The sequence below is a fragment of the Zalophus californianus genome, chromosome 7, assembly GCF_009762305.2.
Source record: "Zalophus californianus isolate mZalCal1 chromosome 7, mZalCal1.pri.v2, whole genome shotgun sequence".
NCBI classification, from domain to species: domain Eukaryota; kingdom Metazoa; phylum Chordata; class Mammalia; order Carnivora; family Otariidae; genus Zalophus; species Zalophus californianus.
In genome coordinates, this window is record NC_045601.1 from 71,789,942 (window position 1) to 71,815,788 (window position 25,847).

The window sequence follows — 25,847 nt, forward strand, 5'->3', positions numbered from 1 at the left end:
TAAAAATGGGTTTTAAAAGGACTAAGAGAACATAAATATAAGAAATAAGCCAGCTATTAAGATGTGGCCACATTCATGGGAATGGAGTATGTATTATGCAGGATCAAAGGCAGAAAAGAAATAAGTAAAAAAAGCTGATAGGGTCTGTATTTTCACAGGCTAAGAAGGAAATAAAATATTTTACTAAAACAGAAGCTTAGATTTGTGGGCCAGTAGGAAAGTGAGGGGAGGATACTAAATCGGCCTGACTTTAGGAAAAGCAAGGGCACAAAGACCAAGAAGAAAATGGACAAGAATAGGTATGAGACCTATTTTTAAAAGTGACAGTGAGGAAAGGACAACAGGGAAAGAAGCAGGACCATATGGTTGTCTCCAGCTTTTACGTCAAACCTGTCTAGTTATTTTCTACTATTTTGAGATAAATCTGAGCCAGAAAACTTTTACAGCAAAATATCTGCACCTCTCTTACATGCCTTAGGGACTACTACTAACGGATAATTAGGTCACTCTGTCATAATATGAAGGGGAAAAAAAGACATGTGGTGAGGAAAGGTGCATATTAGAGAGGACGTCTTGGAGAAATCAAAGGTCAAGTCAACCATAAAGATGATCTCAAGTGATAATGCAGACATATACCAGAAGGACTAGTAGATACGTACAGGACGAGAATTCTGGAAAAGGCTATATTTATTTAGAGAATTCAGGAAATGATGGAGAAAGAAATGATTTTAAGAAAGGATTCAGGAAACAGGTTTTGCGGATGCCATCTGCATTGAGGAAGAAGACTGTAACTATTCTGTCATGTGACTGCTGATCCCTTCATAAACAACAAAAGCAGATTCAAAAATTCTACTTACTGCTTATAAAATGCAACTAAGATTATTTCAGAGAGAAACTCAACAGTTCTATTCTAATACAGTCTGCTACTGGATTCAAGGGTGCATTTCAACTCATTAAGGGCAAATGGCTTTGAATAAATTTGCTTTAAAAATATCTTTTTTTTTTTAAGATTTATTTATTTATTTTGAGAGAGTGAGAATGAGGGGGAGAGAGAGTACATGAGAGCGGGGAGGGTTAGAGGGAGAAGCAGGCTCTTCGCTGAGCAGGGAGCCTGATGCGGGACTCAATCCCAGGACTCCGGGATCATGACCTGAACCGAAGGCAGTTGCTTAACCAACTGAGCCACCCATGTCTTAATGTTGTAATTAAATATGAAATCTTAATGCCAACAAAACTATAACAAAGTTTTTATTTTTGTTGAGTTTTTCATCTTTGTGATTAAAAATTGTTGCTGGGTGTATAACAAGTGTTTTTAAAGATGAATTTGAATTAATAAGTTCCCATAAATATGTGATTAAGCAATTAGCCTATAAAAATCTACTTAATTCATATCATTAGTTAATAAAAGTTACTGATAACACCAACTTGAATTTAAGAGTGACAGGAGCAGAAGAAAGCTAAGTGCTAAAAATTCAGAGGAGGAATAGAGATTCACCCCCGACTGACAATGATCCATCATGAGGCAACCTTCTGAAAGATACAAGGTTTTATCTTTGGTAACCCCCCACTTTTCTGTTCCTTTCCTCTGACTGCCTAGTATCCTTGGCCCTAAGCTACCCGAGGCTTACAGACTGATTAGTTCTCTCATGTACATCCTATTTAGCCCTTCTCCATCCACACACAGCATCACGTCTTACCCCGCTTTAAATTCTTAAATGGTTACCTTTGTACCTCAGAATTAAATATATATATATATATATATATATATATATATATATAAAAGATTGTATTTATTTGAGAGAGAGAATGAGAGAGAGAGTGCACATGAGAGGGGGGAAGGTCAGAGGGAGAAGCAGACTCCCTGCTGAGCAGGGAGCCCGATGCAGGACTCGATCCTGGGACTCCAGGATCATGACCTGAGCCGAAGGCAGTTGCTTAACCAAACTGAGCCACCCAGGCACCCGAATTAAATATATTCTTAATGGGGAATACAAAAAGGCCTTCACAATCTTTAACAATGCCTCATCTGGTCTAGACTCATCTTTTATCTTTTGCCCTACCCAAATAGCCTATAGACCAGGTAAACTGAGCTAACTGTAATTCCTCAAATATGCCATTCTCTCATTTGTCTTGATACCACTTGTGATACTGTGATATAATACATACATACATATTTTGGTTTTCATCCAGGGTTCCCAGCAAATAGCTCCTAAAACCTTTGTAATTTCCCAAGTGATAAGAGCTATAAGGGCATCTTTTGTTCCCAGCTCCTGAAATAGCTCCAGAGCCTTAAACTGTGAAAAGGTGCTATTATTAATAAGGCCCTTCTAACCACAAAAGAGTTTATGTTAATGAGGCGATTTTTGGAAATCCCCTAGATAACCCCCGGACGGGGGCTGATAGGGGAACAAACCTGTGATTAGAGGGTTGGAACTTTCAGCTCTTGCCCACACCCCCACCCTCAAGGAAGGGAGAAAAGCTGGGGTCTGAATCAATCGCCAATGGTGGCTGATGATTTAATCAATTATGCTTATGTAATGAAGCCTCTATAAAAACAAAAAAGAAGGGGGGTTCAGGGACCTTTTGTACTGGTAAACATGTGGAGATCTGGGAAGGCAGATTGCTCCTTGCCCTATGCATATCTTCCATCTGCTTCTTCCTGAGTTGTATCCTTTCATAAAACCAGTAATCTAGTAGGTAAACTATCTTCTTGAATTCTGTGAACACTCTAGCAAATTAATCAAATCTGAGGAGGAGGTTGTAGGAACTTTTGATTTTAGCCAGTTGGTCAGAAGCACAGGTGACAAACTGGACTTGTGATTAGCATCTGAAGAGGGGGGTGTGTGTGGCAGTCTTATGGGACTGTGCTATCTCCAGGTAAACAGTGCTAGATTTAAGTTGTAGGATACCCAGTTGGTGTCCACAGAATCAGATCTGCTTGATGTGGAGAAAATCCCCACACATTTGATGACCCAAAGTATTCAGTGAGTAGTAAAAAGAGGAGAAAAGTTTTTTTCTTTATACCACTTTCTATGCTTTTTCTATTACTAGGAACACTTTCCCCTCAGAGTCAACACAGACAAGTGGGTTAGAATGCCCACCTCTTTTACTCATTCAGCACTACTTTATACCAGGCACTATGCTAAGCAATGTGCTTTCACAGGAGTCTTAGCACTCCACCAAAACTGAAAGACCCATACTATATTACAACTGTTTGTGTGTCTCCATTAGTAGACTATGAAAGCCTTAAGGGCAGGGCTGTATTTTTCAACTTTTAATTTCAAGGGTCTAGGAAAAAAGCATGAATAACCAGCCAATAGTCTTCAATAGGTCCTGGAATTCTGAAAGAGGGCTGCCAGTTAACCCAAACCACTAACCTTGAGACTAAATTACATCATGTGAAAAATAAGGAGTTATACTAGAACCTAGTTACTAGAGTATAACTTTAAGGTCTCTTTTAGTCCTAATACAATAATAATCTATGATTCTACTTTTTGTTGTTTTTTAAATATTTATTTATTTGAGAGAGAGTGTGATGCATGCATGCCACTGGGGGTAGGGGCACAGGGAAAGAATCTCAAGTAGACTCCCCACTGAGCCCCAAAGCAGGGCTCGCTCTCACTGAGATCCTGACTGGAGCCGAGATCAAGAGTCAGATGCCTAACCAACTGAGATACCACCCAGGCGCCCCTATGATTCTAGTTTTAAGATAAAACCTCTAGGGGCACCTGGGTGGCTCAGCTGGTTAAGTGGCTGGCCTTCAGCTCGTCATGATCCCAGGATCCTAGGATGAAGCCCCGCATCACGCTCCCTGCTCGATGGGAAGCCTGCTTCTCCCTCTCCACCGCTTGTGCTCTCTCTTGTGCACGCTCTCTCTCAAATAAATAAATAAATAAAATCTTAAAAAAAGATAAAACCTCTGATCAGATTTCAGAAAGTAAAAAACAAAGGGAAAAACATTTTATGCAATAGGAAACAAGATTTTTGGGGCAGAGTACTTAATTAGCAAGTTGCAAGTCACTCTTGTGAACAGGTGAGCTCCCCTGGCCCAACTTTCTAAGCTATTATTCATGCTTTTAACTGCTCTTTTATGGACTTTACTTCTGAACCCAAAGTCTCTCCAGAAAGGTACTATTCAACAGAACTGTCTGTGATGACAGAAGTATTCTTTATGCTATTCAATACGTCACTAGCCACTAGCCAGAGCTATTGAGCACCTAAAATGTGGCTACTGGTTACCATAATGGAAAGTGTAGCTCTTGTCCAAGATTTTCCCTCTCCAACACAATCTCCTTGTGAGAGGGGTGTAAGGTTGAGGGAGGAGAGTCACTTTTACCTAATCTCCTTGATTAATCGAAGTAAGGAATGAAATACAAAGTGGTTAGAGTTACCAGGTGGTCAACAGAAAGTCAAGATTTATACCCAATCTGTCTGGCTTCTAGTTTCAAGCTCTTTCCACTTTGCTATACTGCTCTTCAAGTTAGACATAAAGCAGTGGCACAACCTGTATTTTATTTTTTTTTAATTTTTTATTGTTATGTTAATCACCATATATTACACCATTAGTTTTTGATGTAGTGTTCCATGATTCTTTGTTTGTGCATAACACCCAGTGCTCCGTGCAGTACATGCCCTCTTTAATACCCATCACCAGGCTAACCCATCCCCCTACCCTCCTCCCCTCTAGAACCCTAAGTTTGTTTTTCAGAGTCCATTGTCTCTCATGGTTTGTCTCCCCCTCTGACTTACTCCCCTTCATTCTTCTCCTCCTGCTATCTTCTTCTTTTTCTTTTTTCTTAACATATGTTGCATTATTTGTTTCAGAAGTACAGATCTGTGATTCAACAGTCTTGCACAATTCACAGCGCTGACCATAGCACATACCCTACCCAATGTCTATCACCCAGCCACCCCATCCCTCCCAACCCCCACCACTCCAGCAACACTCAGTTTGTTTCCACAACCTGTATTTTAAAATTGCACAGTAATTTTTAAAGGAATTTACTATTAAGTTCATTATTTTAACTACAGCACAATATATAAAATGAAAAATCAGAATGAATTAACAAGGTTGATAGAAAAAAAAACAACTAGAAAGCAGATGAATTCACTCCTGTTCTTTACTCCTGAAAGAGAAATTCTATTCTCCTGAAAAGCAATTATTTCAAGGGGCACCTGGGTGGCTCAGTCATTAAGCGTCTGCCTTCAGCTCAGGTCATGATCCCGGGGTCCTGGGATTGAGCCCCGCCTCAGGCTCCCTGCTCAGCGGGAAGCCTGCTTCTCCCTCTCCCACTCCCCCTGGTTGTGTTCCCTCTCTCGCTGTGTCTCTGTCAAATAAATAAATAAAATCTTAAAATTAACAAATCAGGAAACGACAGATGTTGGCGGGGATGTGGAGAAAGGGGAACCCTCCTACACTGCTGGTGGGAATGCAAGCTGGTGCAACCACTCTGGAAAACAGTATGGAGGTTCCTCAAACAGTTGAAATTAGAGCTACCATACGATCCAGCAATTGCACTACTGGGTATTTACCACAAAGATACAAATGTAGGGATCCGAAGGGGTATGTGCACCCCAATGTTTATAGCAGCAATGTCCACAATAGCCAAACTGTGGAAAGAGCCAAGATGTCCATCGACAGATGAATGGATAAAGATGTGGTATATATACACGATGGAATATTATGCAGCCATCAAAAGGAATGAGATCTTGCCATTTGCAACAACGTGGATGGAACTGGAAGGTGTTATGCTGAGTGAAATAAGTCAATCAGAGAAAGACATGTATCATATGACCTCACTGATATGAGGAATTCTTAATCTCAGGAAACAAACTGAGGGTTGCTGGAGTGGTGGGGGGTGGGAGGGATTGGGTGGCTGGGTGATAGACATTGGGGAGGGTATGTGCTATGGTGAGCACTGAATTGTACAAGACTGATGAATCACGGATCTGTACGTCTGAAACAAATAATGCAATATATGTTAAGAAAAAAAAAGAAGAAGATAGGGGAAGAATGAAGGGGAGTAAGTCGGAGGGGGAGACGAACCATTAGAGACGATGGACTCTGAAAAACAAACTGAGGGTTCTAGAGGGAAGGGGGATGGGGGGATGGGTTAGCCTGGTGATGGGTATTAAGGAGGGCACATTCTGCGTGGAGCACTGGTGTTATGCACAAACAATGAATCATGGAACACTACATCAAAAACTAATGATGTAATGTATGGTGATATAACAATAAAAAATTATAAAAAAAATAAATAAAATCTTAAAAAAAAGAAAAAAATTATTTCAAGAGAAAAAGTGAAGATATATGTAAGATTTACTGACCAACTACAGATTTTAAAAGTTACTTTTAAAGGGGGACAGGAGAGTATCTTCCAGTCTCTTTCAAAAAAAAAATTACAGATGAATTAAAAAATACTTCTTGGGGCTTCTGGGTGGCTCAGTCGATTAGGCTTCTGACTTGATTTTGGCTCAGGTCATGATCTCAGGGTCCTGTGATGGAGATTTTCTCTCTCCCTCTCCATCTGCCCCCCCTCCCCCACTCGTGTCTCTTTCTCTCACAAATAAGTAAATGAATCTTAAAAAAATACTTCTTTCATGCTGCATCCCTGTTAAGGATTTCTAAACACTGTTTGGCACTCCATTCTATGCAATGGCAGCAACTTTGGAAAATGTCTTCTGGGTACATTTAAAATGGAAACCAATTGCATTAATACTACAAGGGTTACTATTAGAAAGTAAATTAATTTTGGGGCACCTGGGTGGCTCAGTCCGTTAAGCAGCTGCCTTCAGCTTGGGTCATGATCCCAGGGTCCTGGGATCGAGCCCCATGTCAGGCCCCTGGCTCAGTGAGGAGTCTGTTTCCTCCCTCTCCCTCTCTCCCCTGCTCATGCTTGCTCCCTCTCTTTCTGTCTCAAATGAATAAATAAAAAAACTTAAAAATATTCTGTAAAACGTGGATTCCAATTGAGATAATTAGAAACACATATGCAACCCCTGCTTATCACTTTCCTCTTCACTTGTTATCTAATCTGTTTAATCTACTTATTAATAAGTGTTTTCATTTCAATGACTATATTTCTAAAAGTTCTTTTGACTTTAAAATCTGTTTGATCACTTTCATAGTGTCTTTCTCATGCTTTAATTATTTTATGTCTTTAAATATGTGTATTTTAGGGGAGCCTGGGTGGCCCAGTTGGTTGGACAACTGCCTTTGGCTCAGGTCATGATCCCAGAGTCCTGGATCGAGTCCCACACATCGGGCTCCCAGCTCAGTGGGGAGCCTGCTTCTCACTCTGACCCTCTCCCCTCTCATGCTGTTCCTCTCTCTCTCAAATAAATAAATAAATCTTTAAATATATGTATTTTATAGAACTTCCCATAATTGTGTTAAAGTGTTAGGCAAATAATATTTCTCTACTGAAATTCATTCATGCCAGTCTGTTTCATATGCTTTACAAATCTTTTTTAAAAGATTTTATTTATTTGAGAGAGAAAGAGAGAGAGCACAAGCAGATGGAGGGCAGAGGGAGAGGGAGAAGCAGGTTCCCCGCTGAGCAGGGAGCCCGACATGGGGCTCAATCCCAGGACCCTGGGATCATGACTGAGAGCCAAAGGCAGCTGCTTAACGGACTGAGCCACCCAGGCGCTCCTGCTGTATAAATCTTGACGGTTAAATTTATTTATGTCTTTATTTTTTTTTTTTTAATATTTTATTTATTTGACAGAGAGCGAGAGAGTGAACACAAACGGGGAGTGGGAGAGGGAGAAGCAGGCTTCCCGTGGAGCAGGGAGCCCAATGTGGGGCTTGATCCTAGGACCCTGGGATCATGACCTGAGCCGAAGGCAGACGCTTAACGACGGAGCCACCCAGGGGCCCCTATGTATTTAAATATACATAATTTACAGTGTCTATCCTTGTATATTTAATCCTATTCTTATTTTTCTCTGCCAAAATTTCCTCATGAGAAACTGTTTCATGTTCCATAATTCCTGACATGAACTCATCTCAAGCGGAGCCTTACCTGAGGATCCTGCACTGAGTATACGTCCCTCCAAAGAAGTTCTGCATTCTGCCAGGTGTTACCAGCCCAGTACTCCACTCTTTACCTTCTTAAACATTACTTACTCGGCATGGGGATTTCTAGACTATATAAATAGGGTAAATTTATTTATTTATATTTTTATTTTTTTTTAAGATTTTACTTATTTATTTGACAGAGAGAGAACAAGTAGGCAGAGAGGGAGGCAGAGGGAGAGGGAGAAGCACGCTCCCCGCCGAGCAGGGAGCCCGATGCGGGGCTCGATCCCAGGACCCCGGGATCATGACCTGAGCCGAAGGCAGCCGCTTGACTGAGCCACCCAGGCGCCCCTAAATAGGGTAAATTTAGACCCCAAATCTGTGTGAGGGGTAGACCTATGGTTACAACTGCTTAAGTGAAACATTTTTCCTTCTCTGACCCACAGCCCAGTAGGACATGCACAAGCTTCCCTATCATCTATCTATATTAAAAAGTAGTATTTTTTTGGTCTACTTTTTCAATGAAATTCTAGGACTTCCCAGGTGGGGCGGGGGGCCAGAGAGCTCAGCTGCAACTCCCCAACTTGAGAGGGCCCAAAAATCTTATCTTTTATCCCCATAAAGCTATCTCTTGTCCCAATGTGCAAACCCCTTAGTTACTGCAAGTAGTTTAACATATCCCAATACCCATCAGGAGAGACCCAGCAGCAGCTTAAGCTTTCTGCTCCAGCTTTTAAGTTCCTCTTCATTTTGGGCCTATGGATTTCCCCTAATCCCCTTGCAATCTTAGTTGCTATACATCAAAAGAAATGTTTATTTTATTTCATCAAGTATTTTGGGGCATTGTGTAGAAGGATTTTTAGATAATGTAATCTGCCAGACTGCTAGTAAAGGAAGCTATCTCTATTATTTCTCTTTATACTTTCTAAATTTCTACAAAGCGAAATTATCAAAACAGTGTTAACACCTAGGAGTAAAAATTGTAGAATGATACTTTTCTTTAGGTCAAGAGCAAACCCCTGGCTCTCATCTGTATTTTTAAGTTCTTCTGTACCAAATGCCTATTATAAGACTAATAAGAAAAGCAATGTTCAGAACTCCAAATGAAATAAGAAAAGTCACTGGAAGAGGTGCCAAAATAATACAGTTTTTTATTAAAGATAATTAATATTATCTTAAGTTAAGAAAAATAGCTTGGTTATTCTTACCTCTGAATTAATAACTTTAATCAGGAAGAAAATGTGATATACCGTCTTGGTTAACAGAGACAGTTGCCGACATCTTTCTAGGTACACTTGTATAGATGGTTCTACTCTTTGCTGTAATTTACTCCAAAAGAGAGTGAGTTCCCTAAAAAAAAAGTATAAAAAATAAGTTGGAGCCATAATATAATAATCATGGACTATGTTGGTCCAGTCATTACATTTGAAATTAAAACTGGTTTTAGATTCCAATTTTACATGTGGAAATTAAATTTAAATTAGATACAAAATACAAAATATTTCTCAATTTTTTAGAGACTAAATAAAATCAGATTTTGATTTATCATTCTTTTAATATTTTTCAATGTCAGAGAGAAGCACTGCTTGTTACTTGTAAAGCACCTCTCATTTAAACAAGTTATACAAATGGTAACTGAGCCACATCGGAAATTTATTTAATAAAGTACAAAATGTGTGTGTATATATAAAATGCACATATAGATCAATGGCATATTTTTAAAAGCATTTAATTTTATCTTCTACCTGAAACTGAAAATTGACCAATTTAATTGGTCAATTAAATTTAAAATTTATTATTAGATGAATGTTAACAATCAATGATGACACAGAACTCAAAAGTAACTGAAACTAATTTCTGTCCAATTGGTGAAATAAGACACTTTGAAAAATGAACTTTGAAACTTATTTCAAATACAATTAGAATGTATTTTTCACAGAAAATAATCCTACTGAAATGATGAATTTTCCTCCCTTTTACCTATCGTCCTATTTCTCTTCTGTCCTCCGTGGTTAATTTCCACAAAAATCTTCTTCCTTGCTTCAACTTTTTTCATCAAGTATTCTCCTCAGTACAGGCCTTTCCTAGTATTATTTCCTCAGTATGCACTCCTAGGAACTCTGCCCTTTCACCACCCACTTGAATAACTTGCTCATTTACTGGATTTTAAGTCCTATATATTGAGGACTTCAAAATCTGTCTCTCCAGTCTTGACCACTTTCACCTCTCTAGTTCTTTATAAGACTTCTCCACTTTGATCTCTTCTGAAACCTGAAACTTAATATATGAAAAAGATGATTAACATTCTTTCCAGTTCACCATCTTTGTAATTTAATGCATCATTATCAATGACCCTATAAGCCTCTGCTTTCTATAATCCTAAAGACTGTTGTTACCTTCAACATTTTTTCAACCCATCCTACATCCAGAAGGAAGCCTTCATAACTTCCCAGCTGGACTGTTAACTGGTTTTCTGGTTGACTTTTCTAGCTTAACTCTGTTCTGCCACTTCTTCCCCCCAACTCTGTCCTCACTGTTCAGACCCCAATCCATTCTCAAGTACTTGTATTAAACAGCATTTCTTAAACATAAATTTCTTTTTTGCCCTCCTACTTAAGAGCTTATAATAGATTGCCTTTGATGACTTTTTTAAAGCAGAGTGAGAGTTAAATTTTTAGTCACTACTACTATTTATGTTACATAGAAAATCTACTTCTCCTCAGTAAGTGCATGCTTTTTATTCTCCCTTCAGAATCTTTCTACCCTTTTATATCAATCCTCTGTGTACTGCATATATGATTTTCCCTTCATAACAAAACTCATAACTGCTAATAGTGAACTTTATTCTTCTTTACACATTTATTTAGCTTGCCTGTCCCATATTCATGGGATTTGTATGTCATATGTCATTTGGTAAAAATTCTTAAATGTCAGAATGTTGTAAACTAAATTTTGTGTTTCCAATATTACCAACACTGAAGACTAATAATGCTGTTCACCGACCAGATAAATTGCCAGTTTTAGCTAACACATTAATTTAAGACAGCTGATCTTAAGATTTTTTGAGTCAGTTGAAGTCAACATCTCTATTAGTTCTATGTTCCCAAAAGAATATAACAGGCTCTGCACACTTGAAAATGTACCATATAAAGAAATATGCACTCAAGAAGTTAGTGAAATAGAATGATATCTCACAGATGGAAAGTTAACTGTATTTCCATACATGAATGACTAAGCTAGTTATGTAGTTAAAACTATGTAAAATGCAGAGGAAAAAAAATACACAATCACAGATGGCTTACATTTCTGAAAAAATTGTGGCATTAGACAAAATAAACCTTTCTTTCATCTTCTAACATCTAAAAATTTCCTGATCATTATTAATCATTATATAATCATTACTGGTATACTAAGGAGTTGTCCTTAATATAAAAAAATTTTAAAGTTATAATATGAACTATTTGATAATCAGTTTGCACAGCATGTAATATCTGAAAATAAGCTTTTGTTTTGGTAAGATTTTAAAGGATTAAAAAATACATCCTTAAGCTCTCTGAATTCTCACAACCTATCTTGTATTCTTATTTAACAACTTTTCTTTACAAAATAAAACCAACTCACCAAGCACAGTACATATCTCCTTGTTGGAGCTGACGTGATAAAAATGCAGTACATAAGACAAGAGCACTTTTTTCATCACCCTCAGATTCTAAGTTACAAATCATTTCTAGTGCATCTTTGCAATCAACTTCTGAAATCTACAGAAAAAAGGGTATAGAAAACATGCCATAAAATGGTTTTATTATTAGGATATATAGTAATATACTTTAGAATCTTCACTAGATATTTACAGATCATTTTTATCAGTAAAACCTCATTGACTCATATACTGTCAATTCATAGTTTGTCATTACTGGGCTGCAGTAAAGAAATAGTCTTTCTTCAAGTCAGAGAACCAACTATTTTCATGAACTTTACAAATATTTACTTATTTGCAATGACTAATGCTAATTATAAGTACCCTCTACCCATTAATCAGGTCTATGATACTGAAAAAGAAAAGCTGTATTTTCCCCCTTTTATCTGGTAATTTAAAAATCATCAACATCAGCAAAAAGGCAAAGAAAGGTCTACTGGATATAGACTAATAAAGTGTCTATTCATCTGAGGGGAAAAAAGTATACTATGAAACATTTTATGTAGTTATACCACCTTTAAATTAAGCTCACCTCAGTGTTCTATAAATCTCCATTATTTTTCTTTTCATATAAATTCATTCCATCTCAAAGCCTGTCAACAGTCATGCATGCATAAGTATAACCTAGATGAAGGCAACTTCTTCATTTAATTATACATGTATATCTATTGCTTATTTTTGAAAAATTAAAATTTACTACATTACAATCATTTAATACATAAACAGATCTCTAGAAGCATTTGCTGTGAGACAAGGATATAGCAAACAGCATACAACCACAAATCACTGGCGTTTCACAAAAAGATTAATTCCAACATGGTATAAATGACAAATGGGGAAAAAAAAAACGAAGACCAATACAGACCACTGGCACCCATGTACCACAGAGATAACCATGCCCCTCCTTGTTGATCTTCTGTCTCTCCTGATCAACTTTTGAGTACAGGAAAAGTGTGTGTGTGTGTGTGTGTGTGTGTGTGTAAAATGTAAAGTGTTTAGGACTGAACAAGTGACTAAATGAGGATAATCTTTGAGGAGGATAAAGGTTGCCTAAGGATAGATTCAGAGGTTCCATTTTATACATTAAGTTGGGCTAGAAAACTATAAAGACCCAACTCTGAGTCTATGTATTGAACAATGATTTCTTACAGGAATAATGAAATTAGTGGCAGAGTTAAGACTGAAACCTAAGTCTTGGAATTCCCTGGTGCGATGCTCTTTCCATTATTCCTCCATCTGACTTTCTAACAAATCTTTAAGAGACTCCACTTAAACAAATAAAAAAAAGGGCTGAACAATATATAACCATACAATTAAACATTTTCAAATATCTACATTTAAGTGCATTATCAGACATTTTATTATTTAATCATAAATTTCCTACTAGGTATTATCATTAACATTTTACACACAATGAATGTGGGGTTCAAAGAAATTATGTAATTTGCCCAAGTTGCAACAGTTAATTAAGTGGTAGAGCTACAAATCAAATTTTGTCTGACATCAAACACGCTCTTTCAATTTCATCACATTATCTTTTATTACAAGCTGTGTTAACTTTAAACAATTACCCTGATACACACATGTAGACAAATGTTAGAAGTCAACCCGTAAGTTTTATTTTTTCATGTTAATAATAACAATAATAGCAGCTACTATTTATTATTAGTGCCAGCTTCTTCAGAAATAGCATTGCTAACCAAATAGCTTGCCTGGTAGATACTACTACTAACTTTTTAGAGATAAGGTTCAAAGAGGTTAAGTTAACTTGCTCAAAGTCACATGCTTACTTAATTAGTGGCAATCAAGATTTTAACCCAGGTGCAGCTTCAAAGTCCGTGCTCTTTCCTGAATTCCCCATGCATAAGCATACTGAAACCCTTTATTGCTAAATACTGATTTTTTTTTACATGTTTAGGTTTAATAAAAAATCTTTTATCCTGAAAGTCTGATTTGTTTTGAATCTGATCTTTTGTTGTTTTTCTTCTAAAACCTAAGCCACTCTTCTTGAATGCTCAAATGATGCAAAACGCATACATTATTTATAAGGAAACTTATTTTCCCATTGATATTACCTACATTATTAGCTTACACTTAATAATTAGAAATACATAAATATTTGTATGTAAAATAGCCTCAAGATATTTATTTCACATATATACAACATATCAAGTGAAACACCTTTCATATTCAGTTATACAGAAAACCTCACTTTTTATAGGTGTACTAGGAAAACAATTTTTAGTGTGTACTTCATAGCTTTCATTTCCCTGGTTTGCCACTGGATGGTCCTCTTGAAAAAACAGAACACTAAAGAGAATGGCAGGGAAAATTAAACCATATTTAAACTAATGGATGGTTGAATTCAAACCATGAAAGTGAAATACAAATCAAATAGAGCTATCAATGACAAGAATTTTTTTTAAATCCAAGGCAGCATAAAGTAGGAATTACCAGTATATACCTAAATAATGACTATAATATTTTAGACATTTTTTCTCTATTGCTTTGAAAAATGAGCAAAAATTTAAACACCAGGAAATCTGGAACTGTGAATAAATTTTCAAAATCAGAATGATGTGTTCGTTAAAACAACATTAAAGACATATTATGCTAACTCCCTCTGTAAAACAGAAAAATCATTTCAAGAATGTGAATAATGATTTTTATGTCTTAATATGGCTCGTTATGCCAGGTATTCAAAAAATACAGAACACTTCATCAATATTTTATATACAATTGCCAAGTGTACTTTCAAAATGTATTGGCTCTAAGCACTTTTAAGAAGTCTTGCTTATCAACATAAAATTGCTTTCCAACTAAAAAAGAGCTTCGAGGGCACCTGTGTGGCTCAATTGGTTGAGCATTGGACTCTTGGTTTCGACTCAGGTCATGATCTCATGGGTCGTGGGATTGAGCCCCTGCCCCCCCCCCCGCCCACTCTGTCATGCTCAGACTAGGCAGAGAGTCTGCTTGAAAGATTCTCTCCTTCTGCCCCTCCTCCCACTAGCTCTCTCTCTAAAATAAATAAATCTTAAAAAAAGCAAACAAAACCTAAATGGTAAACCTGTCATACTAAGAAAACATAAAATCAAATCATGAGCTACTATTTTTTAACTCTCAGGCTAGCAAAAATTTAAAAAACAATCTCCAGTGTTAGGAAAGAGGAAATTTCATATACTGTTTATGGGAGTATAAACTGGCATAATCTTTTTTGGATGACAGTATGGCTCTATCTATTAATTTAAAATGTGTAAACTCCTTCATCCAGCAATTCTGCTTCCAGAAATCTGTCCTACTAGTGTACCCCTGACAAGAATGAAAGGATGTATAAATAAGGAAACCGTTTAAATGTCCCCTAGTCTGACTAAAAATATTACAAATCCAAACTATGGAATTATGCAGCCATGAGAAAGAATGAGGTTGATTTATATGGAACAATATGGAAGGATGTCCATAATAAATGGGGAAAAAGTGACCAGCAGGTCAGGGTGTGCATATGTATGCTTGAAGCATATAAAAAAAAATATATGTATGTGCACAGAAAAATATCAGAAAGGTTACATATTAAATTTCAAACTGAATGATTACTTGGGGGAATATTAAATGGGGAAGGGATGGTTAGAGAGGATTTTACTTTTTAAAAAAATTCTATGTTTATTTTAATGACAAAACTAATAGAAATACTGGCTCTAAATAGATCCAAAATACTGAAACACTGCTCAATTTGTTTTATACCTATACCAAGAATACAGGCTAAGCTATTCCTTCCAGAGAAGCCAGATAAACACTCCTCTCTCAGCCCCATTCCTTGGCCATCTACCAGGGCTAGCTGCTATTTCTATTACAATGAAACGATTCTGGGAAAATCCTAGTAGATTCCTTGCCTACTGGCTCCCCTGGACAAGGATTTCCTCAAAAGGATCACAGAATCCAGGCCATGGCTGATTCTTTCCAATATCTCTTCCTACCATACACTAAGGAATGGGTAAAGAACTCAAATGCTTATAAGAACCAGACAGGTAAAAGCAAATGAATGTGTGAGAGAGAGAGCCTACCTCTTCTGAAGAGGGTAATATCTTTGGGCAATTGTTCCAAACAAAGTGACTACCTTCCCTTGGGGCAGAAATAATACAGGCCTTGGTGACAGCCAATCTTAACCCACTTCACATGGAACAATGAAGAAAAAGTTTCTATGTATTTGTAATAGGGACATAAAAGAGTAACCAAACAATTTCCAAGCAAAAGAAGACTTTTAACAAGGAATGTGCAGACTTCCACACATCCTGTCCTGTCCTGCACTTCATGATCTAGTGCTGTTTCTGGGGTAGGGTACAGAGCCTTCGGTGAACTCTGCTTAAAAACATGGAATGCCTTAATTCTGCTTACTTAATATAAGAAGGAAAAAAAATCATTTTATATGCCGTCAGAGATACCTGGGGCCCTCACACAGAATTTTCCTGAGGATCTCCCAGAGCAAGCTAGGCTGCTGCTACTCAACTCTGAAAAATTAAACCAAAAGGGAACTTAGGTTCAGTACTGCAAGATCTTTTGATTATTCAAGAGAGTAAGAAATACAGATTTTTCCTGGGGATTACAAATTCATAGTCTTCAACTTCAAACAGGGACTTTGCCTAATGACCCTATGTTCAGATAGTTTCCTATTAGAAGCTAAGCCGCTTTAGGCCAAGACTTATGCCTTAATTCACATTTAAACCCCCAGTGTTTAGATGGCACACATCACTGACTTAATAAAAATTGGATGAAGGGAGGATAGATGAATGGACAGACTGACATAAGGGCAAGGAATGAACTGATAATCAAAGTTTTACTATGGCGCTGAAAAATAAGATGTAGCAGCAACACAATAATTTAAGAATTTTAGAAAAACAGTTAAACACATTTCAAAAGCTATCTCAAGAAACTTTATATGTCTGTCAATTAACTGTCTACATAGCTATTCTGAACTAATAAGAAAACTTCAGTCTTCTGTATGTCTAAACTAATGATATAATTTCCTAGGCTACAGCCCTGAGCTCTATTCTATTCAGCCTAAGAATTGCCAGACATCACTCTTCCCAGTACTCTCACTATCCTCACCATCCACAACAACCTTATTTCTAATCTTGGTCCAAGGCTACCATCTGCCTCTTCATTTTCTTAAAAAAAAAAAAAAATCATACAATTACCACTATAATTACAAACTCTAACCTCATGTGGGCATTCAGCTTTTTGTCTGAGGCTATCCTTCTTCCAGACTGATTACAGTATCTGTCTACTCAGCTGATCATGCAAGCTCTCTTAATTGTCTTGGTTTGTATCTCAATTCTTCCTGTTACACATCTTTAAGTGTGTCCTTCAGTCATTTTCTTCTCTCTCTATTGCTCTGGGGTTGAAGGATACTTATATTAGAGATACAAGACACCTGTGTGCATTAAATGCTCAATCAAAACTGTTCAACACATTATAGTTTTCTTTATATAAATTATTTAAATACATATTCCCTGTTTCTTGATCAACAACTTTTAATTTTCCTACCCTGTCTCCAACTTCATTTTGGAATTACGAGTCCTCCAAAATGCAAATTCCCATTTGGACCATGATTCTATCTCAGAATTCTGTAGTATAAAACAAATACATGAATACTATGCTTTATGCCAAACTAGAAGTAAAAAAATCATGTCTCACAGAAAATCAAATTTTACATTAAATATGCAAATAAAAATTTGATCTTAATATATATATATATAGATACCAGCTATATATATATATGACTTCTCCCTAGGAATACATTCTGTTTTTGAATACAGTGTGTGTGTGTGTGTGTGTGTGTGTGTGTGTGTGTGTGTGTGTGTGTGTGTGTAAAACAGAGAACATATTTTTAGGAGGAAGTCATATAAATTCTATAGTTACTTAAATTAGCCAGTTAGATTTACAAGTATCTTGAAGTCAGGAGGTAAAACTGAAGTTAAGGTCCAACTGCTAACATATAAAAACACCCTACTAAATTGTTAAGCCACCTCCATCTTCCCATAATTTAACCAGAGCAGTAAAAAGATTCAATTTTAAAAAGAAGGTAGGTGAAATCAGTTTACATATAACTCTGAAAGCTGCTTAGAATCACTACCCCAAAGCATACTAAAATTTAAGACTGACAACAGTCCCTCACTTTCTAAGAGAAATCAAAGACATTCTAATCTAATTGAAAATTAACTTCTTCACTTTTAAAAATACTCACTTTTAAAAATAATTACTAACAAAAGAAAACATACTCACCTCTTCGATTAACTTTTCATTTGGTGATGATGTACAAAGACAAACAAGGTAAGTTTGCTTAAAACTACCTTTTGTACCAATCTCTGGATGGTCAGAACACAGCTTTGCTAGAGCAGTTGCTTGACTTAACTGATTGGTTTTGATTAGATGTTTAATTCTCATATCCAACAAGATGGGACCCTCAAAAGCTAAAAATTCATTCACTTTAAAAAACAAGACATAATAGATTATTAACATTTGGTAATAATTCATTTGCAATACAAATACTTAGAAGGAATATCTTTTTTAAAGCACAGGAACTAATACTCTTTTTTGCTTTGCAATTTTCTATTACTGTCATGGCACTATAAAATACTTGACTTCATAAGCAAAAGGAAATTATATTGCTAACTTTTAAAAGTTGCATTAAATATTTTTACCCCTGAGAGTACCATTTAGAATGAGGTAAATTAACTTCTTTATGACAAAAATAATTTTGCATCGAATTCTAATAGTCCAAGCTATTAAAATTACACTAAATTCTTTTCCCCACAGCATTTATTCTTGACTATCAGAAGTTAGCATCCCTGGAAATCTGCAGTGCTGGGGCATTACACACTTATACTGGTAACCACTGGATAGTCTAGAAGATGAGATCCAACTAAAATTGTATTCAATACTGATTATGTATTTTTTAATTTTACAAAGGCGAAGTCTACTTTAATAGATGTTTTAGAACAAATTAAACATCTACAGAAAAATAAATAAGGGGGAGTCTACTGAAACTTCTGTAGGTTTGTAATTTTTAAAACATCAACTGATAAACCTCAACATTTGCTTAAGACCCACATACACATAATACATTTCTATTCTGTTCAAATCTTCAAACACTTGTTTGATCAACTACAAATAAATTTTTTTATTTTTTTGTATTTGTGAAGGAGACTTTAAATTTTAACAAGTGCAAATTTAAACTCTTCCCTATTTTTCTTATCAGAATGAGAAAACATGTTTAAAAGTTTACTTGGTGATAGCTAGCCTGAAACCTCTGGGAGGCTTTTAGTAATACAATTTTAAATACTCTAAATAAAGCACACAATTCCTCTACTTATGAACAGACTGGAAGATATGTCTAGTAAGTAATTTGTGGGTTAAAAGATGGAGAATGAGAGATGTTCTTCCTTCTTTAGATATCTACGACCCTCTAGTGCTTTTATTTTTTAGATCTACCTGCACTGCATCCCACTGTGAGAAGATTCTTCTACGAGACACTATAATCATGGCTCCTCAGTATTCAAACCATGAACACGTATGCATTTTAACACAGGATCCGAAATTCCATCCTTTTTTTGAAGTCTAGACCTTTGTACCTGCCACTCTCTATTCTATTCTACTCCCTGCCATGTTAAATCCAAAAGTATAAAGACTGAGTACAGATAAATACTAACTCTGTGGTGCCTCTGACTATATGTCTTACATATACAGGGTATTACTTTTCTTTTTTTTAATCACATGATCCCACTTGGTCAATTACATTGCAAGTATCTTTTCACCATTTAGTTTGCTGCCAAACCAAAATCAGGGAAGATTCTAAATGAAAACTTAAAAAAAAAAGTTGCTCTCACTATAAATAAGTCATAGACTTAAAAAATAGCTTTAGTTTCCTAATACAATAATTCTCTCAAAAGGGAAAATCCAGCAATAAAAAGTCTGGGAATTACTTAAAATACTCCCACTAAAACTCATAATCAACAAATTCTGAGGATTGTGGCAAAGAAATTATTTAAAGGTGGCAAGTATTTAACAAAACTGATGATACTGAATAGAATCTCAAATAGTCCCTAAAAATCTCAAATAGCAACATATAAATTAGAATGACAAATTGTGCAAAATAATTTCTGTGCTAATTCAATATATAGGAGAATATGTTCATATTGTAAAATTTCAAAAACATGGATTTTTTTTTTTTTTTTTTTTTAATGATGGGAAACCACTGCCATACTCAGGGCAAAATTGATTCCAAAGAAATATAGAATATTAGAGCAGAAGGGACTTTACAGATCATTTTCTGTAGCTCCATCATTTGACAGATGAGTAAATTGAGGCTCACAGAAAGTAACTACCTAGGGTCATAAAGCCAGTTAATGACAGAACCAGGACCAGAATAATGGGTCTTTTGACTTCCAGCTTAATACAGTCGTGGGATGAGAAAGCCAAATTCACATTAAATGTGTCTACTTCTAATTAGAATGGCACTTTATACCAGTAAAGAGCTGTGAAGTAGCATTAACTTTTAAAGGAAAATACTCATGTATTCTGAAAGCTCAGGATTCAAATGGATCAAGAGTAGATTACATTTTATTTATTTTTTTAAAGATTTTATTTATTTATTTGACAGAGAGAGACACAGCGAGAGAGGGAACACAAGCAGGGGGAGTCGGAGAGGGAGAAGCAGGCCCTCCGTTGAGCAGGGAGCCCAATGCGGGGCTCGATCCCAGGACCCTGAGATCATGACCTGAGCCAAAGGGATACGCCTAATGAATGAGCCACCCAGGTGCCCCCATAGATTACATTTTAATACTCAACTCAGAACCTGCTAAATGCTTACTCTCCCTGGCCTTTTTCCGTTTCTCCTGCACTGCTTTCCATTTCCCATTCCTTTAATATCTTTCTCTACTTCTCTCCAATCCAGAACATGCTTTTTCTTACAGCGTTATAATACCACATCAAAAACTACCTGTTTTAGGGCTTGCCAGACTTATGAAAAAAGTTTTATATTTATCCTTGAATAGCTAGTCACATCACATCTCATTCCCTACCCTGCTTTTCCCACATCCCAGAAAAATAAAAATATCTTTAATTTTACTTGTGTGCAGCCTTTTAATCTATTTTCTCTGTATTTATGGACTTGAACAGAAAAGCAGGTTTTACCACAATCGAGCCTATCAAGAGAGCTGGATGACATAAAATGATAATGTAAATCAACAATATTTAGCCAGTTCAATTAAGAATGGCTGCTTCTCACAGAATGTCACTTACATAATATTAAAAAATACAATTTCTATATTAAAGATAATTAACTTTAAATATATTACAATATATAAGTTGAATTTTTGTGATAAATCATTATACAAACATTAAATGAGCACGTCCTATGCACCAAAGCTTAGACTGACTAGGTTCTGGATTTCCTTCAAAGTGGAGTCAACTTATTTACTGGGCATGTATTTCCATGGCCATATTTGCACACAATCACCTCTGTAGCATCTCTGAACTAGCTATTTAGCAAGCATCTCAGACTCTGCATACAGAAATCTCTATACCACAATATGTATTATCTCAATTCACTTAGTCATGCTCAAGCCAGGAACCCAACAGTGGCCTTATAAATGCTCTTTGTGCTTTCTTCTCACCCACACATCCAATCCACCACCTAATTCTGTCACTTCTAATGCCTAAATACTCCATCCCATTCATTTTTCTCCATCTCTACTCCTGCCATTCATCCACTCCTATCAGCCCTCATTAATCCATCAGACTCCTTTGTAGCACTCTGCTAGTCTTCTGCATCCACTCTTACACCATCACATCTTCTCCCAGCTTAAAACACTCCAATGCTTTCCCTTTGCCTTTAAAGAGTAAATTCTAAACTTTTCACCGTGGCCTACCTGAATCTGCATCAACTATTCCTTTTTAAAAAATACAATTTGCATTTTCTCTTAAAAACGATTTAGCATGTGGGCAAGAAAAAAAAAAAAGAAAAGGCATCCAAATTGGAAAGGAAGAAGTAAAATAATCTGACTACAAGATTACATGATCTTTTATGGAGGCAACCCTAAGGATTCCACAAAAAAACTATTAGAATAAATGACTTTAGCCAAGTTATAGGATACAATTAAAATACAAAAATAAGTTGCATTTTATATACTAACAATGAACAACCTGAAAAGGAAATTAAAACAATTCCATTTACAGTATCAACAAAAAATAAAATACTTAGGAATAAACCTAACCAAGAAGGTGAAAGACTTGTACCCTGAAATCTTCAAAACACGGCTGAAAGACTTAAAGACACAAGTAGATGGAAAGATCCCTCTGTTTGTGGATTCAAAGACTTAACATTGTTAAGATGTCCAGCTATCAAAAGTATCTAAGAATTTAATATAATTCCTGTCAAATCGCAATGATGTTTTTTGCAGAGAGAGAAAAATTTATCCTAAAATTCATATGAAATCTCAAGGGACTCCCAATAGCCAAAACAATTTTGAAAAAGAACAAAGTTTCAAGTGTCATACTTCCTCACTTCAAAATAATTTGTAAAGCTACAGTAATCAAAACAGTGTGGTACTAGCATAAAGACAGACATATAGGCAATACAATAGAGCAAAAAGGCCAGAAACAAACCTTCACATATATGGTCAAATGATCTTCAACAAGAGTGCCAAGATCACTCAATGAGAAATGGACAGTCTCTTCAACAAATGGTGCTGGGAAAACTCATGTCCACATGCAAAAAGAACGGAGTTGGACACTTACCATATGCCATATAAAAATTTAATCCAAAATGGATTAAAGATCTAAATATAAGACCCAACACTATAAAACTCCTAGAAGAAAACAAAGAGGATAAGCTTGAAGACACTGGACTTGGCAAGGATTTATTGGATGTAACACCAAGGTACAGACAACAAAAACAAAAGAGGTAACTACAACTACATCAAACCTAATTTTTTTTATGCATCAAAAAGAATCAACAGAGTGAAAAGGCAACCTATATAATGGAAGAAAATATTTGCAATATATATCTGATAAGGCATTAATATCCAGAATATATAAAAAAATTCTTATAACTGAACAATAAAAAATCAAATAATCCTATTATAACGTGGGCAAAGAGAGACATTTCTCCAAAGATGATATACAAACGTCCAACAAACACATGAAAAGATACCCAACTAATCATCAGAGAAATGCAAATCAAAACTACAATGAGGTATCACCTAATACCCATTAAAATAATTACTATAAAAAAAAAAAAACAACCCACAAAAACCAACAAACCCAGAAAATAAGTGTTGGTGAGGATGTGGAGAAATTGGAACCTTTGTACACCATTGATGGGACTGTAAAATGGTGCTACTTCTATGGAAAACAATCTGGAAGCTCCTCAAAGTTAAAAACAGAACTACCTACCATATGATCCAGCTATTCCACTTCTCGTTATATACACAAAAGAACTGAAAGGAGGGTCTTCAAGTGATATGCATAAGCAACCCCATGTTCATAGCAGTACTACTCACAAGAGCCAAGAAGTGGAAGCAATCGCAATGCCCACTAACAGATGAATAAACAAAATGTGGTATATCCATGCAATGGAATATTATTCACTCTTAAAAAGGAAGAAATCCTGGGATATGCTGGATATGCTACAACAAGGATGATCCTTGAGAACATTATACCAAGTGAAATAAGCCCATCACAAAAAGGTAAATATGATATGATTCTACTTGTAAAGGTAACTAAAGTAATCAAAGTCATAGACACCAAAAGTAAAATGGTGGTTAACCAGGGGCTGGGAGAGATGTGGTAGAGGGAGTTGATATTGAATTGTTACAGAATTAAAAAAAAAAAAAATTGTTGGGGAGACTGGGTGGCTCAGTCAGTTAAGCGTCTGACATCAGCTCAGGTCATGATCTCCAGGTCCTGAGACTGAGCCCCGAGTCAGGCTCCATGCTCAGCAGGGCATCTGCTGGCCCCCCTCCCTCTGCCCCTCCCACCACTCGTGCACACTCTCTCACATAAATAAAATCTTAAAAAAAAAGTTACAGAATTTTAGTTTTGCAAGATGAAAAGTTCTAGAGATATGGTTTACAACAATATGAATATACTTAACACTACCTGAACTATATAATTAAAAATGATTAAATGATACATTTTCTTATGTGTTTTTTTACCACAATAAAAAATACATTTAAAAAATCAATGTAATACTGTTAGTCACAAATATCCAAATTTAGAAATTTAATAAAAAACACAACACTTCAAGCTGCAGGTAAGTGGTTCTTAACCATGGCTGCACAATTATGCTGATCTTCTAAAAAGTACTGACGCCTGGGACTCAGACCCAGAGACTCTGGTCAGAGGCAGGCCTCCACACCACTGAAATGTCTAAAACTCTCTAGGTAATTTAAGCATAGATAGGACTGAGAACCACTGCTCTAGGTATCTATATTTCAGTGTCCAAATTACCAATTAGGGATAGTCTTAATCTTCACCCTACCTCTCACCTTTCTGGAGGGAATATGTTACACTTATAAGAAATAGAATTTTTGGGCGCCTGGGTGGCTCAGTTGGTTAAGCGACTGCCTTCAGCTCAGGTCATGATCCTGCCGGATCGAGTCCCACATCAGGCTCCCTGCTCAGCAGGGAGTCTGCTTCTCCCTCTGACCCTCTTCCCTCTCGTGCTCTCTATCTCATTCTCTCTCTCTCAAATAAATAAAATCTTAAAAAAAAAAAAAAAGAAATAGAATTTTTTACTTAAAAGATTTCAGAATTTCTTAAATCACACTGCTTGCTTTTTCATTAAATCTGAAACTTTATGCTCATTACCTGACTATGGTAAAGCTTTATGATCATAACTGATTTTTTGACATGGATGCTATAAAACAGAATTTTTGAAGACTAGGGGTGCTTGGGTGGCTCAGCTGGTTAAGCATGTGCCTTCAGCTCAGGTCATGATCCTGCTCAGCAGGGAGTCTGCTTCTGCCTCCCCTCCCCACCCCCCACTTCTGCTCTCTTACTCTCTCAAATAAATAAAATCTTAAAAAAAAAAAAAGAATTTTTAAAGACTAAAATAAGTTCCATGCCACAGATGAACCCAGTTAGTATGCAACACGAAAATTTTCGTGTGAAGTAAGATTTCCTTATGAGTTCTGAACTTAATTGATGTTTATCCATGTAACTTTATTATAAAATACACTCATTAAAATAGAATGCTTCAAGATGTTTCAAGAAACCAATGAGTGTATTTTAAAACCATTTTTAGTAAAAATGAAAATTTGGAGGTCACTACATTTATATTTAATTATATAAGAGTATAATCAATGTTAAATACAAATATGTCATCAGTGTAAAATGGGAGTGAATACTTTTATAGGCTTACTACAGTTAAATTCTATCAGCTTAATTCTATCCAGTCACTGATCCTCAAGGATCTAAGGGTTATACATAAGTAAAAGGCAGTCTAATTTAGAAGTGATTTTTAAAAATAAAATCTAAAGTGTTCCACATATTTTTTATGCCAAGACAAGGTCAATTAAGGGCACAGAAGAGAGAAGGACATAAGGCAAAAAAAGGGAAATCAAACAAGAAAGAAACAGGGACAGAAAGAAAAGAGAAGAGAAGAGAAAAGAAAAAAGAATGAAACAAAACCAAAGAGAAACAAGTTAGGTCAACTGTATTTCTAAAAGTACTTAATATAGTCTTTAAGGTGCTCTTTTTATTGACTTTCTGTAAGAAATGTCCTAACACAAAATAACTGTCAATAGATTTAAGTCTAATTTTCAGAGTCACTTCTTCTGGCATTCTCTGTATACACATATAAAACTATATATACACACACGAAAAATATACCAAAAGTATCAGGGTGAAGGAACTGGAGATTTACTATCCAAAACTAAATGCAGCTGCATGCAATCAGATCTGACCTCATCCTATTTACCTGGAAAGTATGAGTTATCACCTGCTCTCTCCTCCCATCTCCCCTCCCTTCAAAATATTACATCTTATGTATGCTAATATCTGATAAAAATGGAACAATTTTTCCACCTTCACTTTCAAATGCAACGTTTATTACTGAAATAAAGACTTATT

General features: G+C 36.1%; 1 protein-coding gene across 5 annotated transcripts in view; it reads right to left on the reverse strand.

Moving 5' to 3' along the window:
- ZNF292 (zinc finger protein 292) overlaps window positions 1–25,847 on the reverse strand; it is a 102,404-nt gene that overhangs the window by 19,307 nt on the left and 57,250 nt on the right. For 4 of the 5 annotated variants that reach the window (XM_027603732.2, XM_035728607.1, XM_027603733.2 and 1 more), the window contains 3 exons: window positions 17,997–18,199; window positions 11,645–11,781; window positions 9,232–9,373 (listed from right to left, as the gene is read on the reverse strand). In XM_027603732.2, the coding sequence (XP_027459533.2) occupies window positions 9,232–9,373; window positions 11,645–11,781; window positions 17,997–18,199 (482 nt within the window). Of the gene's footprint in view, window positions 1–9,231; window positions 9,374–11,644; window positions 11,782–12,252; window positions 12,314–17,996; window positions 18,200–25,847 lie in introns of those variants that run through there. The other variant, XM_027603736.2, reaches the window with a different exon arrangement.